Source organism: Corella eumyota, chromosome 6, assembly GCF_963082875.1.
Source record: "Corella eumyota chromosome 6, kaCorEumy4.1, whole genome shotgun sequence".
NCBI lineage: Eukaryota > Metazoa > Chordata > Ascidiacea > Phlebobranchia > Corellidae > Corella > Corella eumyota.
In genome coordinates this window covers 14,492,012-14,513,028 of record NC_137495.1, presented here as the reverse complement: position 1 = coordinate 14,513,028, position 21,017 = coordinate 14,492,012, and the positions used below count along the sequence as shown (strand labels likewise).

At 33.2% G+C, this 21,017-nt stretch overlaps 1 protein-coding gene and 1 pseudogene across 1 annotated transcript in view; both read right to left on the bottom strand.

Moving 5' to 3' along the window:
- The window catches only part of LOC145755934 (MFS-type efflux pump MSMEG_3705-like), a 52,998-nt gene continuing 31,981 nt past the window's right edge, over positions 1-21,017 (bottom strand). Inside the window, 3 exon segments of the mRNA XM_082572161.1 lie at positions 1-48; positions 163-218; positions 7,981-8,178. Coding sequence (XP_082428287.1) covers positions 1-48; positions 163-218; positions 7,981-8,178 — 302 coding nt within the window.
- Positions 13,941-15,241, bottom strand: LOC145755228 (palmitoyltransferase ZDHHC3 pseudogene; annotated as a pseudogene).

Genomic DNA, 21,017 nt, shown 5'->3' with positions numbered 1-21,017 from the left:
TTACATGTTACTTGTATTTTTTGCACTCTGTGTTCGTTTTATTTTCTCCTAATAAAATAAGTTTTTTTTTCACCGTTTTAATTATTTTTTTTTTGCTTTAATAAACCACTTAAAGGTCCACATTTTGTTATGTTTCAATGCCTATTTTCAATGTTTATTTACCTTTGCTTTTAGTGTTTTTTTTTTCATGTTTTTGTTCTTGCTTCCTATGATATTTACTGTTAATAATTTGTTTAAAAAAAATACTATAAGTAGTTGTTTGCTTTGTTATTCATGTTATTTTCTAATTGATGTATCTTGCTTATGTAAGTCTATGTGTTGCAAGATTTCATTGTTCTCTTACTTGTATTTTACCTGATTGTTTAATCTTGTGAGCGACATATTTTTTGGTGGAAGAAAAAGTGTGTTACATATGAGGTTTAAAAGAACCCAATTTAGTGTTTGGTGCCAGGAAGCTTGTAGCGGGTCTGGATAAAATCGCACTAATTAACGGCGCGCAAGTATTTCTCTCTGATAGAGCGTGGTAGTTTTATGGTGATCATTCTACTTCTGAATGTTTCAATTGTTTACTGCTTTTATTTTATCGCAAGTAACCTGTTTTTAATAAAGAGTAAGCCAATAAGAACGCCTGTTTAAATCTAGCAGAAAGCGAACCTTGAACGTTTTTGTAACACATTCTTCACCAATCTACCGATAGTTGGTCATCGTAATATCGTGGGGCCGATCTAGCAATAGTTGGCCACCGTTGCATCTTGCAATAACTGGACCTACAAACCGTACTGTTACTTTAACGTCAGTCTAGCGATCTAGCTGATCTTGTAACGTAACTTTTAATCAAACCAAGTGATTTGCCATATTACAATAAAAGTATTATTGTTTACGTATTGTCGTTTATAAATAAAATTTAAACAAAATACTAAACCAGATAATAATAACAAATAGAGTCGGTAAACGGAGTCAAATTAAACCAAATAAACAATCAAAATAATTATAACAACAAATCTAGTAACTCTACAAATGGCGATTTTCCGGCCTGATTAAAGGTTAATAATATAGTTGTAGAGTGCTATAATTAACCTCGAATACGCAAACCTTCCGATACTTCAAATCTTTTGATATTTTTAACCTTCCGAATTACGATATAAAATAAGATACCTTTATAAAAGTGTTAAATAATTAGTTTACTATGCGCGCACAAATAAAATATAACTAACAACTGCCTAAGGCTATTATGCCATTTTAACAAAGCGCAGCAAATAAACGTTTTATAGCGCAAAAATAAAACAAACGCCAAAACCTACATTCTGTAGGAAGCGTCACAACAACTTTGTTTTTAGATAATCCGAGACAACATAAACCCTCATTGGAGGCACAACAAATTACGACAGTTCCCATATCTTCTCGAACATTGGCGATACAAACAAAAGTGGTGAACAAGGGGCATACGCACTCCTCCGGACTTCCAAACGGGCTACGATTTTCTGACTGCAACTATTCCCTTGCCTGTAAGCCGACATTTGACATGTCCATGTCTACAAAGCCCACAGATGGCTCGTCTACTTTAACGCTACTTCAATGTCATTGACCGGACACGTACAACAATTATTCTTGTTACAACGGGCGTCAACTTCAAACAATGCACACTAAAATCGCCTTTAACGAGAATTAACCACGTAACATGTACGTAGAAGGCCAACGGCTTTACAACAAACGAATTTTTATTGCCTTCCGGTTTTGCTATAAATACTTGAACAACTTAAACTTTCTTCACCAATCTACCGATAGTTGGTCACCGTTGCATCTCGCAATAACTGGTCCTACAAACCGTACTGTAACCGTAACGTCAGTCTAGCAATCTAGCTGATCTTGTAACGTAAATTTTAATCAAACCAAGTGATTTGCCGTATTACAATAAAAGTATTACTGTTAACGTCTTGTCGTTTATAAATAAAATTTAAACAATATACCAAACCAGATAATAATAATAAAAATAGAGTCGGTAAACGGAGTCAAGTCAAATTAAACCAAATAAACAATCAAAATAATTATAACAATAAATCTAGTAACTCTACAAATGGAGATTTTCCGGCCTGATTAAAGGTTAATAATGTAGTTGTAGAGTGCTATAATTAACCTCGAATACGCAAACCTTTTGATACTTCAAATCTTTCGATATTTTTAACCTTCTGAATTACGATATAAAATAAGATACCTTTATAAAAGTGTTGAATAATTAGTTTGCTATGCGCGCACAAATAAAATATAACTAGCAACTGCCTAAGGCTGTTATGCCATTTTAACAAAGCGCAGCAAATAAACGTTTTATAGCGCAAAAATAAAACAAACGCCAAAACCTACATTCTGTAGAAAGCGTAACAACTTTGTTTTTAGATAATCCGAGACAACATAAACCCTCATTGGAGGCACAACAAATTACGACAGTTCCCATATCTTCTCGAACATTGGCGATACAAACAAAAGTGGTGAACAAGGGGCATACGCCCTCCTCCGGACTTCCAAACGGGCTACGATTTTCTGACTGCAACTATTTCCTTGCCTGTAAGCCGACATTTGACACGTCCATGTCTACAAAGCCCACAGATGGCTCGTCTATTTTAACGCTACTTCAATGTCATTGACCGGACACGTACAACAATTATTCTTGTTACAACGGGCGTCAACTTCAAACAATGCACTCTAAAATCGCCCTTAACGAGAATTAGCCACGTAACCTGTACGTAGAAGGCCAACGGCTTTACAACGAACGAACCTTTATTGCCTCTCGGTTTTGCTATAAATACTGGAACAATTTAAACTTTCTTTACCAATCTACCGATAGTTGGTCACCGTTGCATCTCGCAATAACTGGTCCTACAAACCGTACTGTAACCGTAACGTCAGTCTAGCGATCTAGCTGATCTTGTAACGTAAATTTTAATTAAACCAAGTGATTTGCCGTATTACAATAAAAGTATTACTGTTAACGTCTTGTTGTTTATAAATAAAACTTAAACAAAATACCAAACCAGATAATAATAATAAATAGAGTCGCTAAACGGAGTCAAATTAAACCAAATAAACAATCAAAATAATTATAACAACAAATCTAGTAACTCTACAAATGGCGATTTTCCGGCCTGATTAAAGGTTAATAATATAGTTGTAGAGTGCTATAATTAACCTCGAATACGCAAACCTTTCGATACTTTAAATCTTTCGATATTTTTAACCTTCCGAATTACGATATAAAATAAGATACCTTTATAAAAGTGTTGAATAATTAGTTTGCTATGCGCGCACAAATAAAATATAACTAGCAACTGCCTAAGGCTATTATTCCATTTTAACAAAGCGCAGCAAATAAACGTTTTATAGCGCAAAAATAAAACAAACGGCAAAACCTACATTCTGTAGAAAGCGTAACAACTTTGTTATTAGATTATCCGAGACAACATAAACCCTCATTGCAGGCACGACAAATTACGACATTTCCCATATCTCCTCGAACAAAAATAAAACAAACGCCAAAATCTACATTTTGTAGGAAGCGTAACAACAACATTGTTTTTGAATAATCCGAGACAACATAAACCCTCATTGCAGGCACAACAAATTACGACAGTTCCCATATCTTCTCGAACATTGGCGATACAAACAAAAGTGGTGAACAAGGGGCATACGCACTCCTATAGACTTCCAAACGGGCTACGATTTTTTGACTGCAACTATTCCCTTGCCTGTAAGCCGACATTTGACACGTCCATGTCTACAAAGCCCACAGGTGGCTCGTCTACTTTAACGCCCAAGCTGGCTCAACTACGCCCACAGAGGCTCATTCATCGTCCCTTTCCAATGTCACTTGTCGCAAGCAGGCCCACGACACAGCCCAAGAATAAGGAAGATTGCAACATGTCAACCAGTTCACTCCTCAATTTCGATTCGCTTTTCCGAAGAAGATATTGATTCTGCCGAATTTTTATATGCCAGAAATGCACAACTTTTTCCAAGGGGAGGTGATGTAGAATCAATTGTAATAAGCCTATCACAATCAATTCTAAGTTCAAGTCAGTTCAATGTCATTGACCGGACACGTACAACAATTATTCTTGTTACAACGGGCGTCAACTTCAAACAATGCACACTAAAATCGCCCTTAATGAGAATTAACCACGTAACATGTACGTTGAAGGCCAACGGCTTTACAACGAACGAACTTTTATTGCCTTTCGGTTTTGCTATAAATACTGGAACAATTTAAACTTTCTTTACCAATCTACCGATAGTTGGTCACCGTTGCATCTCGCAATAACTGGACCTACAAACCGTACTTAACTTTAACGTCAGTCTAGCGATCTAGCTGATCTTGTAACCTAACTTTTGTACAAACCAAGTGATTTTCCGTATTACAATAAAAGTATTACTGTTAACGTCTTGTCGTTTATAAATAAAACTTAAACAAAATACTAAACCAGATAATAATAACAAATAGAGTCGGTAAACGGAGTCAAGTCAAATTAAACCAAATAAACATTCAAAATAATTATAACAATAAATCTAGTAACTCTACAAATGGCGATTTTCCGGCCTGATTAAAGGTTAATAATGTAGTTGTAGAGTGCTATAATTAACCTCGAATACGCAAACCTTTCGATACTTCAAATCTTTCGATATTTTTAAACTTCCGAATTACGATATAAAATAAGATACCTTTATAAAAGTGTTAAATAATTAGTTTGCTATGCGCGCATAAATAAAATATAACTAACAACTGCCTAAGGCTATTATGCCATTTTAACAAAGCGCAGCAAATAAACGTTTTATAGCGCAAAAATAAAACAAAAGCCAAAACCTACATTCTGTAGAAAGCGTCACAACTTTGTTTTTAGATAATCCGAGACAACATAAACCCTCATTGCAGGCACAACAAATTACGACAGTTCCCATATCTCCTCGAACAAAAATAAAACAAAAGCCAAAACCTACATTCTGTAGAAAGCGTAACAACTTTGTTTTTAGATAATCCGAGACAACATAAACCCTCATTCCAGGCACAACAAATTACGACAGTTTCCATATCTTCTCGAACATTTACGATACAAACAGAAGTGGTGAACAAGGGGCATACGCACTCCTCCAGATTTCCAAACTGGCTACGATTTTCTGACTGCAACTATTCCCTTGCCTGTAAGCCGACATTTGACATGCCCATGTCTACAAAGCCCACAGATGGCTCGTCTACTTTAACGCTACTTCAATGTCATTGACCGGACACGTACAACAATTATTCTTGTTACAACGGGCGTCAACTTCAAACAATGCACACTAAAATCGCCTTTAACGAGAATTAACCACGTAACATGTACGTAGAAGGCCAACGGCTTTACAACGAACGAATTTTTATTGCCTTCCGGTTTTGCTATAAATACTGGAACAACTTAAACTTTCTTCACCAATCTACCGATAGTTGGTCACCGTTGCATCTCGCAATAACTGGTCCTACAAACCGTACTGTAACCGTAACGTCAGTCTAGCGATCTAGCTGATCTTGTAACGTAAATTTTAATTAAACCAAGTGATTTGCCGTATTACAATAAAAGTATTACTGTTAACGTCTTGTTGTTTATCAATAAAACTTAAACAAAATACCAAACCAGATAATAATAATAAATAGAGTCGCTAAACGGAGTCAAATTAAACCAAATAAACAATCAAAATAATTATAACAACAAATCTAGTAACTCTACAAATGGCGATTTTCCGGCCTGATTAAAGGTTAATAATGTAGTTGTAGAGTGCTATAATTAACCTCGAATACGCAAACCTTTCGATACTTCAAATCTTTCGATATTTTTAAACTTCCGAATTACGATATAAAATAAGATACCTTTATAAAAGTGTTAAATAATTAGTTTGCTATGCGCGCATAAATAAAATATAACTAACAACTGACTAAAGCTATTATGCCATTTTAACAAAGCGCAGCAAATAAACGTTTTATAGCGCAAAAATAAAACAAAAGCCAAAACCTACAATCTGTAGGAAGCGTCACAACAACTTTGTTTTTAGATAATCCGAGACAACATAAACCCTCATTGCAGGCACAACAAATTACGACAGTTCCCATATCTCCTCGAACAAAAATAAAACAAACGCCAAAATCTACATTCTGTAAAAAGAGTAACAACTTTGTTTTTAGATAATCCGAGACAACATAAACCCTCATTGCAGGCACAACAAATTACGACAGTTCCCATATCTTCTCGAACATTGGCGATACAAACAAAAGTGGTGAACAAGGGGCATACGCACTCCTCCGGACTTCCAAACGGGCTACGATTTTCTGACTGCAACTATTCCCTTGCCTGTAAGCCGACATTTGACACGTCCATGTCTACAAAGCCCACAGATGGCTCGTCTATTTTAACGCTACTTCAATGTCATTGACCGGACACGTACAACAATTATTCTTGTTACAACGGGCGTCAACTTCAAACAATGCACACTAAAATCGCCTTTAACGAGAAATAACCACGTAACATGTACGTAGAAGGCCAACGGCTTTACAACGAACGAATTTTTATTGCCTTCCGGTTTTGCTATAAATACTGGAACAACTTAAACTTTCTTCACCAATCTACCGATAGTTGGTCACCGTTGCATCTCGCAATAACTGGACCTACAAACCGTTCTTAACTTTAACGTCAGTCTAGCGATCTAGCTGATCTTGTAACGTAACTTTTGATCAAACCAAGTGATTTTCCGTATTACAATAAAAGTATTGCTGTTACCGTCTTGTCGTTTATCAATAAAACTTAAACAAAATATTAAACCAGATAATATTAACAAATAGAGTCGCTAAACGGAGTCAAATTAAACCAAATAAACAATCAAAATATTTATAACAACAAATCTAGTAACTCTACAAATGGCGATTTTCCGGCCTGATTAAAGGTTAATAATATAGTTGTAGAGTGCTATAATTAACCTCGAATACGCAAACCTTTCGATACTTCAAATCTTTCGATATTTTTAACCTTCCGAATTACGATATAAAATAAGATACCTTTATAAAAGTGTTAAATAATTAGTTTACTATGCGCGCACAAATAAAATATAACTAACAACTGCCTAAGGCTATTATGCCATTTTAACAAAGCGCAGCAAATAAACGTTTTATAGTGCAATAATAAAACAAACGCCAAAACCTACATTCTGTAGGAAGCGTCACAACAACTTTGTTTTTAGATAATCCGAGACAACATAAACCCTCATTGCAGGCACAACAAATTACGACAGTTCCCATATCTTCTCGAATATTTACGATACAAACAGAAGTGGTGAACAAGGGGCATACGCACTCCTCCAGACTTCCAAACGGGCTACGATTTTCTGACTGCAACTACTCCCTTGCCTGTAAGCCGACATTAGACACGTCCATGTCTACAAAGCCTACAGATGGCTCGTCTACTTTAACGCTACTTCAATGTCATTGACCGGACACGTACAACAATTATTCTTGTTACAACAGGCGTCAACTTCAAACAATGCACACTAAAATCGCCCTTAACGAGAATTAGCCACGTAACCTGTACGTTGAAGGCCAACGGCTTTACAACGAACGAACTTTTATTGCCTTCCGGTTTTGCTATAAATACTGGAACAATTTAAACTATCTTCACCAATCTACCGATAGTTGGTCACCGTTGCATCTCGCAATAACTGGACCTACAAACCGTACTTAACTTTAACGCCAGTCTAGCGATCTAGCTGATCTTGTAACGTAAATTTTAATTAAACCAAGTGATTTGCCATATTACAATAAAAGTATTACTGTTACCGTCTTGTCGTTTATAACTAAAACTTAAACAAAATACCAAACCAAATATAATCATAATAAAATGAGTCGGTAAACGGGGTCAAGTCGTAAAGTTGACCTTCCCACATCGAGTATAAACAGTTATAAAGAAAAAAAAAACTTACTAGCCAAGTAAAATCCTGGGTAAACGATGTACAGTGCTTCCCTGAAACCTAAAACTTTGATCATAGGTGGTACTATAAGAGGGGCATTCCCTCCAATATTATTGATCACAAAAATAAACATAGCGATCGCTGTCGCGCGTGACTGGGCAGGAAAGAACTCAACCAAAACAGTGAACAAAACTCCAAACCACATTTCCGCTGTGTTTTAAATAAAATTTGATTACAATAAAGTCATCTCGAAACTGGGTCGGGGTAACTGTTGTTACTCTTAAAAAAATATGAAACTATTTACCGAATAAATAAGCTCCAAAGAGCGAAATGAAAGCATAAGGCGGAGAAAAGTAAAGCGTTCCCGCCGCTAGAGAGCAGGCTATTGCTTGACTAACGACCAAAACCCACAATCTTGTTCGTACACCTAAAAAAATTTGATTTAAAATTAAACCCCCCAAAAATGAAATATTTCTAAATACAAATCTACAAAATTTGTGTTATATTAATAACACTGCCAATTTATACATAATGGGACATTTATATTAAACCCCTTATACCCTATCCCTTCTCTGAAAATAAAACTGTTTTATTGTACTTATTTATCTTTAACGTGGGAAGGTCGAATGCACAACCTAAACATAGAGTAACATCAGTTACCCCGACCCGGTCTCAAGTTGACAGTTTGGGATGTTATAATTGCTCAATAATTAAGCTGCTGATTAAGTGCTGGCTCAGCAGAAGTTAATATCGTTTATAGCGCCTTACTTAAGGGCTCTACAGCATGTAAGCAGTGGAGATCGAACAACGGAACTTATGTAGTAAAGACAAAGGTTTTGACCACTACACCATGCTGCCAACCTTCAATTTATGTCAAAATTTTCAGATAATGCCATTTTCGAAAACTATTTTAGAAAAGTGTCCATTCAGTAAATTGGATTTTTAATAATATGATCAAAATAAAGATTACCGTATTTAGAAGCGAGTAAATCGGACAAAATTCCACCAGTGATTATCCCAATCGTTCCACCAACGATGGAAGTTAAACTCATCCACAACCCCACCTCTGTGCCGGGGTAATATTGATCAAAATATAACTGACTGTTGTAAGACCAACAAAAACTTGCTGAAAATATTAAAATTTGATTTAGATTTTGTTATCCTCGATGTGGGAAGGTTAACTTGACTAAACAAAGATGAATATTTGTTACCTTGACCCAGTCTCGAGTTAACTTTAGCAGTTTGGGATATTATTATTTTTTTTGTATATATCTTTATCCTCGATGTGGGAAAGTCGAATGCGCGACTTAAACATAGAATAACACAAGCTACTCCGACCCAGTCTCGAGTTGCCTGTAGCAGTTTGGGATATTATAGGGAATATAGTTGCCCGATAATTAAGCTGCTGATTAAGTGTTGGCTTAGCAGGAGTACATACCGCTTATAGCGCCTTACTCAAGGACACTACAACATGAAAGCAGTAGGGATTGAACCAAAGACCTACAGTATGCAGGGTGAGGTTTAAAGTTTGATTCCCAGTAGCGACATGTTGAAGCACCGACTAAGGATTTTATTCATAAATATAAAAACTCACCAGAATGTCTGAATGAAGCCCCAACCAGTAACAATAAGATAGTTGGAGATTTGATAAATAATTTGAAAGTTGTCAAAATTGATTTCAACACCGACTGCTTTTCTAAATAATAAAATTTATAGCCAGGTTTATAAATAGCTTAGTTAAAAATATAGTTTGCAAAATAGGCCAAATAACTTTTAAACATTTCTTCAAAAAAATAAGAAATTTTACGACAAACTTAAAAAATACAATTCTTATAATAAAAACGGCAGCATGGTGTAGTGGTAAGAACACTTGCTACACCACACATAAGGTCGTGCATTCTATCCCTACTGCTCTCATGTGGTAGCGCTCTTTAGTAAGGCGCTATAAACAGTATAAACTTCTGCTGAGCCAACACTTAATCAGCAGCATAATTATCGGGCAATTATAATCTATAATATCACAAACTGCCACAGGCAACTCAAGACTCCGGGGTAACTGATGTTACTCTATGTTTAAGTCGTGCATTCGACCTTCCCACATCGAGGATAAAGATATACAAAAAAAGTTTTATTTATTAAACATTTTATCAAAAGTATTAAATACCAAAGCCTGTCTCATATTTGTTTTTCTCTTCAGCTTGTTCTATAATTTTACGTTCTGGTTCTTTGACAGAGAAATATAAAATAATCGCCATAATTATGCCTGGAGCTCCAGCTATAAAGTAACACCAACGCCAGCTCTAAGAAAAAATTAACAAAAGATTAGTTAAAAATTAATTTAAATTAATTCTGTTTTTTTAGAGGTTGATTTGATAGAAAAACCTAAAAATAAATCGTTCAAAAAAAGGGTAGGCTATAAGAGAAGTAAGAGAAGTGGGAATCGAATAAGTAAGAGAAGTGGGAAATCGAATAAGAGAAGTGGGAATCGAACCCAGGTCCTCATGTAGTAAAGCCAAGTGTTTTGATTACTACACCGCACTGCTGGTCAAAAATATTTTCACCATTCCAAGACGTCAGTCACATAATTTCCAACAGCAAATGCCAAACCATATCCAAAATAAATTCCAAAGTTGAAAAAACTCATCGCAAAAGCTCGAACTTTCTGTGAGAAAATGTCGGCCACCAAACTTGAGGTAAGAGGAGTACAGGCCGACCCTCTGGGAAAAAAATTTTAGGTTTTTAAGAGAATTTATTATACATACAAAACAAAAAAATATGATATTATTAAGGTTTGTTAAGACCCTATAGCATAAGAGCAGTGGGAATTGAAGGTTGCCAGAAGCTTCGGCCGTGAGAAGCTTCGGCCAGAAGGTTCGGCCTGCAAAAAACACGGGGGTCGGTGACGAAATTGCCGCGTAAAATGTCAGTTTAAGACCATATTTTACCGATATTCAAAATAAAATTTGACAAAAAGTATAATACATAAAAAAAATTTAACAAGTTGTTACTTTAAATATATATGTTAGTTTTTAGAATATTTATTTTTTTTTTAATTTTTGTTCCAAAAATGTATTTTTAAAACGGATTAAAGACGGGCGCTTATGGCCTGCATAATTTTTTATCTAACTGCGGGAAGTCCACGACGTAAAGCCCGCGTTTGATATTAACGTAAGACCGTATTTTATCGAAATTCAAAATAAAATTTGACAAAAAGTATAATATATAAAAAAATTTTAATTGGTTGTAACGTTAATGACATACGTTAGTTTTTAGAATATTTATTTTTTTTAAGATTTATGTTTCAAAAACTAATTTTAAAACGGATTAAAGACAAGTGCTTTAGGCCTTCAAAATTTTACGACTAATCGCTCTCGGCCTGCGAAATTTTTCATTAAACTGCGGGGAGTCTGCAACGTAAAGCCCGCGTATACCTTTAATGCAAGAGCATATTTTACCAATATTCAAAATGAAATTTGGCAAAAAGTACAATAGTTACAAAAGTTTTTACCTGTTGTTTAGATAAATATATATGATAATTTTTGGAATATTTATTTTTTTTTTAATTTTTTTTTCGAAAACGTAATTTTAAAACGCATTAAAGACGGACGCTTTTGAGGTAAAAAATTCGTGCTAGCGTACATCCCATTGATTTTAAATTTATATTATCAATATTTAAAACGAAATTACGGAAAAGTTTAATTAAAATTTCAATCCTACTGAAATAAAACGCATTTCTAAAAAATAAAAAAAATCTTAACAAACACATAAGCATAAAATTTTAGGAAAAAGGGGAAATTGCTTTAAAACAATTATTTAAAAGATGAACTTTATTTTTTTGTACCAAATCCGCTATATAAAAAAATCCAAGTTTATTTAATATACAATCCCAGATTTAAAATACAAAGCAATATTAACCCCCGGATTCAAACTGATGTTTATTAATTACCCCCAGTTTAAAACTTTTGTTTATTATTTAGCCCCAACAACATAAAAAATGTTATCAAATCCCAAGTTTTTTTTAATTAACAGCCCCAAATTTAAAATACAATTCATTATTTACCCCCGGATTCAAATTTTAGTTTATTATTTACCCCCAGATCCAATCTTTAGTTTAATTAACACCAGCTATAAACTTTAATTTATTAATAACCACTAGTTTTAAACTTTTATAATTTAAAATAGACTAAAAATTCAGCTTATACCAGCTTTACTTTTTAAATTTGGTGCCAAATAACAAACTGAAAACTCTTAAACCATTAAAACTAAAAACAAACAAAAAACCTTAAATTTGTTTTACATAAACCAAAATTTAATTTAAAAAAAATTGAATTACTTAACAATAAACAAACTTTTATTTGCAAAAAAACAAATTTGTTTTAAAAAAACCTAAAACTTAAAATTAATTAAAAAAATAAAATCTAATTTTCAAATACCGAAATTTGATTTATTAAAAACAATTTTTACATGTTGAAAACTAATAACCTAAACTAATAACCTGATAATATAAGTTTAAAATCAATTGGATGTACGCTAGCACAAAATTTTGACCTCAAAAGCGTCCGTCTTTAATGCGTTTCAAAATTACGTTTTCGAAAACAAAATTTAAAAAAAAAAATATTCCAAAAATTAACATATATATTTATCTTAACAACAGGTTAAAACTTTTTTAACTATTGTACTTTTTGCCAAATTTCATTTTAAATATTGGTAAAATATGGTCTTGCATTAAAGGTATACGCGGGCTTTACGTTGCAGACTCCCCGCAGTTTAATGAAAAATTTCGCAGGCCGAGAGCGATTAGTCGTAAAATTTTGAAGGCCTAAAGCACTTGTCTTTAATCCGTTTTAAAATTAGTTTTTGAAACATAAATCTTAAAAAAAATAAATATTCTAAAAACTAACGTATGTCATTAACGTTACAACCAATTAAAATTTTTTTATATATTATACTTTTTGTCAAATTTTATTTTGAATTTCGATAAAATACGGTCTTACGTTAATATCAAACGCGGGCTTTACGTCGTGGACTTCCCGCAGTTAGATGAAAAATTATGCAGGCCATAAGCGCCCGTCTTTAATCCGTTTTAAAAATACATTTTTGGAACAAAAATTAAAAAAAAAAAAATATTCTAAAAACTAACATATATATTTAAAGTAACAACTTGTTAAATTTTTTTTATGTATTATACTTTTTGTCAAATTTTATTTTGAATATCGGTAAAATATGGTCTTAAACTGACATTTTACGCGGCAATTTCGTCACCGACCCCCCGCGTTTTTTGCAGGCCGAACCTTCTGGCCGAAGCTTCTCACGGCCGAAGCTTCTGGTCCCCGAATTGAACACAGAACCTCATGTAGTGATGCCAAGTGCTCTTACCACTACACCATGCTTCACCCACAAATTTAGTAATGACGCCAAGTGACGTTCTCGTTTGTTAAGACCCTATAGCATAAGAGCAGTGGGAATTAAACGCAGAACCTCATGTAGTGATGCCAAGTGCTCTTACCACTACACCATGCTTCACCCACAAATTTAGTAATGACGCCAAGTGACGTTCTCGTTTGTTAAGACCCTATAGCATAAGAGCGGTGGGAATTAAACGCAGAACCTCATGTAGTGATGCCAAGTGCTCTTACCACTACACCATGCTTTACCCACAAATTTAGTAATGACGCCAAGTGACGTTCTCGTTTGTTAAGACCCTATAGCATAAGAGCAGTGGGAATTAAACGTAGAACCTCATGTAGTGATGCCAAGTGCTCTTACCACTACACCATGCTTCACCCACAAATTTAGTAATGACGCTAAGTGACATTCTTGTTTGCTAATGACGTTTAAATAACGCGATTGTTAACTTAACGAGTTTTGTGATGCTGCCCCTTGTCAAAAACTGCCCCACTTTAAAGGTGGGTAATGTTTGATTATAAGAAAAACGGTGTTTTTAACGTAATGTCAGTTAATTGTTACTCAACTTACCATGGACAATGGTGGTCCATTCTTCTGATACAACGGCGACATATTTTGCAGTGGTGAGCTCTCGGGGGTCGGTAACTTTCGCACCGCTGGCACACAGTCCAATCCTGGCTGCTGCTAGACTAAAATATTAATTCCTCTTTAGTTTCATTGACTTTAAATAAAGAATTATAAGCAGAGCTGAATCTAGCCATAAGGGCAACATGAACAAAAATAAATTAATTTAAGGCATGATACAGTTTTAATGCAGAATTTTCTTTCAAATAATAAAAAACTTTTGTAATACTTTATTTTAGTGACGTCAATATTACAAAAAAACATAAAACGCATATGAACTTCTGATAAGCCAACACTTAATCAGCAGCTTAATTATTAAAAAATTATATTCTATAATATCCCAAACTACTAAAGTCAACTCGAGACCGGGTAACAGTAACAGTTGTTAATGTTTTGGCTGTAAAGTCGACTTTCCCACATCGAGGATAAAGATATATAAAAATAATTAACGGTGAAGTTAATTTTATTGAATATTTTAAATTCGAAAAAATTTAACCTGATCTTTAGAGTTCATTCTGACATCAGAGAAATCGAGGCCTCTGATTGGTAGAGGAACAATGCCAGGATCAGAAAACACAGATCTACTATGGGCAAACAACAATGCTAAAACAACCATGTTGAACATTACAGCATGAAATGGGCCCCATAAACTAAAAAATTAAGTTTTTTTATTGTTACAGTGAATGATACAACCTGTATAAACTTTATTTTTGAAATTTAAGTTGAACAACATCATTTTTTTGTTTATTTATTTATCCTCGATGTGGGAAGGTCAAATACGCATACTAAACTTAGAGTAACATTAGTTACCCCGACCCATTATCGAGTTGCCTGTGGCAGTTTGGGATATTATAGATTATAATTTACTGATAATTATGCTGCTGATTAAGTGCTGGCTCAGCAGGAGTTCATACCGTTTACAGCACTCACTTAAGAACGCTACAGCATGAGATCAGTGGAGATTGAACCCAGGACTTCTTGTAGTGAACATTGTACTTAAAATTAGTTTTTTCCTTTTACAATAAAAGTATTTACGTGATTCGAAAAATGACAAAAAAATTAAAACATAAATTATAATATTTATATTTTAAAAAAATCCAATTTATTAATAAGCAATACAAACCAACCTTCCAGATAGTGATGTCATAACAATGTGTTGTATGATCACATAATCAGCATAAATCACTAAAAAGTACGTGAAAATAATACAAAAAATACCACATGGGTCTTTATGGAACACCATTACTTGAGTTTTCTGAAAAAAATACAATTTTATTAAAAGTTTTACCCAATCAAGACCCCATTTTTTTGTATATATCTTTATCCTCAATGTGGTAAGGTCGAATGCGCGACTTAAACATAGAGTAACATCAGCTACTCCGACCCAGTCTCGAGTTGCCTGTTGCCTGTGACAGTTTGGGATATTATAGATTATATTTGCCAGATAATTATGCTGCTGATTAAGTGCTGGCTCAACAGAAGTTCATACCGTTTATACCTCCTTACTCAAGGACGCTACAGCATGAGATCAGTGGGAATTAAACCTAGGACTTCATGTTCTCTGCGCATATCGAGCATTAACATTTTTAAGACACCAATTAACAAGATTTTTTATTTAGTACTAAAATGAATGCGGAACAGACGGAATATACAAGGAAAGATAAGGGTAAGGTTATAGAAATTCCGCCCTTTCCGCATTCATAAACTTGGTGGACGACCCTTATAGAGCTCTGAACTTTAAAGTGTTTATTTACTTTACTACGTTAACAAATTTCTTTATTTCAGAATAAATTCTAAAAACTTGCAAAAAAATTAATAAAAATCGAGAATTTCGTTTACGGTAGAAATTATAACATCACTCTGAAATGTCGAACAATAGTAACTGTTGCGTCACAATGGTAACTGTTTTGTGATAATGTCGATTATTTCGTTACAAAATTTTTTAGGCGCCAAACTGTTACAAAAAAAAAACGCCAAGCTTTTCAGCGCGAAAACCGGCATCTATTTTACCTAGTCTAAAAATTCAGACATTAGTCGCAGAAATATTGTTAGCGTTTTAAACTATAGCATAAGTCAGCATGAGATGTATAACAAAATGTGATTTTTTTAGGTTTAAGCTATTTTAAACCCCAAATATCTAAAATTAAGATTTTATCTTAATTAGTTTGTATTTAGCAAATCAAAAAGTCCTTTTCAGAGCTACTTTATTTTCAGGGCTATCTTGAGTTATTTTTGGTATATATATTTTAATTTCTTTTTAAAGGCAGGTAATTTGTTAAAAACATTTTGTCTTGCTTTTTTATATTGTAGTTAATTAATAAGTCCTATACAAGGCTACTTTTTTCGTATATACCTTAAGTCATTCATTTCTAAATTTATTTAGAAATATAACAATTTTTCAAGAATATTTTTCAGAACGTACAATCATAGTGATCAACATTTACCAGTTTATACTGTTAGAAAAAGAGCAAAATGTACACCAATGATGCCAACCAGAATTCTAGGCCAAGGAGCATGGTACGCTGTTATAAATTTTGTTAATTTTATAAAGACCCTCAATGCAATAATATATATTGTTTTAAGTTTGTTTCAACGCTTGCTGCAGCTGCTGAAGAAGTTATTCGCTTTGAAACTTTTACGATGACAAAGTTTATAGAACGAAAAAAGGATGATCATAGATGTGTGGCTTGTTAAATATTATTTTACCTCAACTAGTAGTTATATATTGAAATATTTAACCACACTTATTAAAGTTTTAACCACTTAAATTGTGTTTTAGCGAGTGATATGGTTTATTGGGATGAAGAAAATATTCCTTTTAAGCGAATAGAAACTATTCGGAGGGAGTGTCAACATTCGAAAGATCGAAATAAAGCGAGAAACCTTCGTGCCCAACATGGTCATGTAGTTCCCCAGGTTTGTGGGTTAGAGTTTAATACAACTGTCCTTTATTTAAAATTGCTACCAATGGTTTATTAATAAGGTTAAGGCAGGCAGAATTTTGTAATGCTTAAATATAAAGTTTGGGCAAAATCGGGTGCCAGTTTATAGTTGAAGAGTCAATCAGTCAAACTGTAGTAATGTTGTATATTTCTTACTGAGTTGATTGGTAATTTTAATTTTTAGTTAGCAGATCACTTTGAAAAAAAAGCAACTTGTGCCTTCAGGGAACAAAAAAGTTTAACTGTACTGCTAGGCTTACCATATCAAAAATAGTCAGATTTTCAGAATATCAGGTTTTATTAATAATTAAGATAAGTTAAATATTTAAAATAGTTCTGATCGCAATTTAAGAGTTTAAAGTAGGGTTTATGATTTAATGTTTTTAAAGTATGTACATACTATACATTTGCCATTTTATTTATTTATTAACACTTTTTAAGATCAAATCAAGCCCTTAATGAAACTGATTCTAAAAATAAAAAAAGAGCTGCCAGTGTAGATATCAGGAAAAAATTAAAGTTTCAGAATTACTTTGGCATGGTAGTTTACAAAATTAAGTTTCCACAAGACGAGGACCATAGTGGACATGTTATTGGAAAGGTTATTATTTTGTTTTAATCAATGTATTGTGTAAAACTTTTAAATTAAATATTTAAATTATATATGTATATTTATATATTATTATATTACTTAGTTTTTCCAAATTTTAATAGCACACCCATTTATAACGCCACATAATATTGTAAATAGCATAAACCCTTAGTAAATAAGTTTAATTTATAATAGTTGTATTTTCATTTAAGGCACATTCTCTTGCATTATAACTTCTAATTTTTTTACAGGACGCAGGATATATGCAAATGGTGGACAAACAAATTATTGCTAAAATTGGAAAATTGGTTGATGACGGTGTAAGCAATGTAAGAGAATTACAAAGAGCGGTTAATTTTTATGTGAAGCATGACCTATTTAAAGATAAAGAAGTTCCCATTTCTACGAATCGCCGATTTTTCCCGACCACAAGAGATTTAGCAAATCATTTTTATAAAGCATTTGTACAAAGAAAGCTCTCAAAATTTGATCAAACAAATGTAAAACTTTTAATTGATGAATGGAAAAAGTCATATGGTACTGATGACAATGTTTTGTATCGACCCTATGTCGCAGATGGAAGGGGACCAACTAGTGAAAAAAATGATGTTGAATTGGATAAAATCCCTATTATCAAAAGTAGGCAGTCACTACTATTTGTTCACCAATTTTCATGGCAAAAACGACTGCTTGAACGATATGGTCAAGAGATGTGTCTTTTAGATGCTACTTACAAAACTTCAAAATATGCTCTTCCCTTATTTTTTCTTTGTGTTAAGACTAACGTTAACTATCAGGTTGTTGGATCATTCATTATACAAATGAAACAGCTGATGATATTCAAGAGGCTCTTAAAGTTTTGCAAAAATGGTGTCCCAAGTGAAATCCTTCTTTTTTTATGACAGATAAGTGCGATGCTGAAATAAATGCAATTGAAGCTACATTTAAAGGTGTATATTTTATAAATAATTAAAATGTTAGATACCAAGATTATTTCGTAAGTTTAAAAAAAATATTTATTTGGTTGTTAGTTTATTTATTTTTTTTCATATATATTTTTAAACAGGCTGCCGGGTTCTTATATGTGATTTTCACCGTGAACAGGCATGGGAGAGATGGGTAAAAAAAAGGTGAAAATGGTGTTGGAGATAAAGAAAAACGGCAACTTGTGTTAAATTTATTGCGATCCATTGCTTCAGCTGATACAGAGGAAATGTTTAGCAATGCCCTTCATGACCTGCACTGCAGTGAAATTTGGAGAGAAAACAACAAATTCAAAAACTACTTTAATAATATCTGGGAACCTACAAAGGAAGTATGTTTAAGTTGTAATAACAAATTAACATGGATTTTGTTAATGACAAATATTTAACTTATGTGTATTTGTAGCGTTGGGCTTGGTTGTTCAGGAAAGGAAAGCTTCATGTTATAATTAACACCAATAATGGAGTAGAACGACAAAATAGAACTTTAAAGGAGTGTCATATTCGGTTCCGCGCTGACAAATCTTTGTCCAGTGTTATAACAGTATTACATGAGGAATTTTTGCCAGAAAATCTAAAACGGTGGAAATAGTTTTTTATTCTAGTTCTAAATTATACTTATATATTTTTTAGTCATTTTAATGTTTAATTTCATTGGAGCTAAAGTAAATTGACAAATTTTTAGGGCCAATAAGACCTGTTTTTTGCTTTAAATACTAATTTAAATAAGTTAAATAAAAACAATCCTTTTTAAGGCATCTAGGACTATTTTAAATTAAAAACACAGTTTTATTTTCTTTTTATTTTAGATACAAAAACGGCAATATTGCTGCATCCAGCAACTACAGGCAATACAATGATTTTGTGCCAACCTATTTGCGAGACAGACCGCATGATGTTATTAGACACTGCATGCGTAGGATAACATCTGCAGCTGAGGTTACTCTGAAATCAATAACCAAAAAGGAAGATTTGTACTTTGTGGACAGCGCAACCACAAAAGAAATTTATACGATTTCAATTAAGAAATTTCCTAAATGTACATGTCAAGACTTTCAAAGACACTTTTTACCATGCAAACATATGTTTAGCATTTTTGAAAAATTTTCTGATGTATCGTGGAATAGTTTACCATCATGGGACATAAATTCATCCTCCATGACTCTGGATCCTTGCATTGTTGATCCTACCACCCCAGATACCCAATCAGTAAGTGAAATAGACCAAAAGATACCAACTCTTTTTAAACCTTTTTGTGTAAAACCAAGTTCACAAAATTTTAATAACTTAAATGCCACACCACAACAGATTACTAAATCTAAAAAATCTAAACGTGGAACCCTAACCAGAATCTCTGAAGCCTTAACAACTATACGAGATTTATCATTTGATGTCATTTCAGAGGAAGCCTTAATGTGACTCGCTTTAGTCGAGTTTTTCTTTCAAGTTAATGTGACTCGCTTTAGTCGAGTTTTTCTTTCAAGTTAATGTGACTCGCTTCAGTCGAGTTTTTCTTTCAAGTTAATGTGACTCGCTTTAGTCGAGTTTTTCTTTCAAGTTAATGTGACTCGCTTTAGTCGAGTTTTTCTTTCAAGTTAATGTGACTCGCTTTAGTCGAGTTTTTCTTTCAAGTTAATGTGACTCGCTTTAGTCGAGTTTTTCTTTCAAGTTAATGTGACTCGCTTTAGTCGAGTTTTTCTTTCAAGTTAATGTGATTCGCTTTAGTCGAGTTTTTCTTTCAAGTTAATGTGACTCGCTTTAGTCGAGTTTTTCTTTCAAGTTAATGTGACTCGCTTTAGTCAAGTTTTTCTTTCAATTTATTGTGACTCGCTTTAGTCGAGTTTTTCTTTTAAGTTATTGTGACTTACTTCTTTTTTGGGCACAAAAATTTTGTTCAAAATGTTGATTTTATTGGCTGTGTTTTATAATGGTTTTGTTGACTGTCTGTCTATCTGTTTTGGAATTCATTACATAATTCTTCACATAATTTTTTTTGCGTTAAAAGATGTTAACTATGCTGTTTTTTGTTCATAAAATTGAGAATTTGTTGTTAATTTTAAGTTTTTGTTTTGCAGATTTATTTATCCTAAAAATTAAAAAAAAAAAATTATTTTAATAAAAAAATTAATTTTTTGGATTGTAACAATATCACAATCAACACGGGTGGGTGGGGGTTACACAAATAACTACTACAGCGGGTGAGTAAACATTTATATTTACCGAGATGTAATATTGCTTGCTAAATTTTATTAATAATTTTAGTATTTAACCTATGTACCATATTTTGTGTTCATTTATTTTAAATTAAATGCAATTTATGCAGAAATGCCAACAACAACAACAAGAGTAACAAAAACACATATAGAGGTGGTGTCCGAAAGGGAAATGGGGCGAAACGAGGAAGGCGCGCCAAAAAAGTGGATGCCCGCAGTATTATCTCTGCCGCAAAGTATAATTTAGTCAATATTATATAATTAACTATGACTAAAGATAATCCTGATC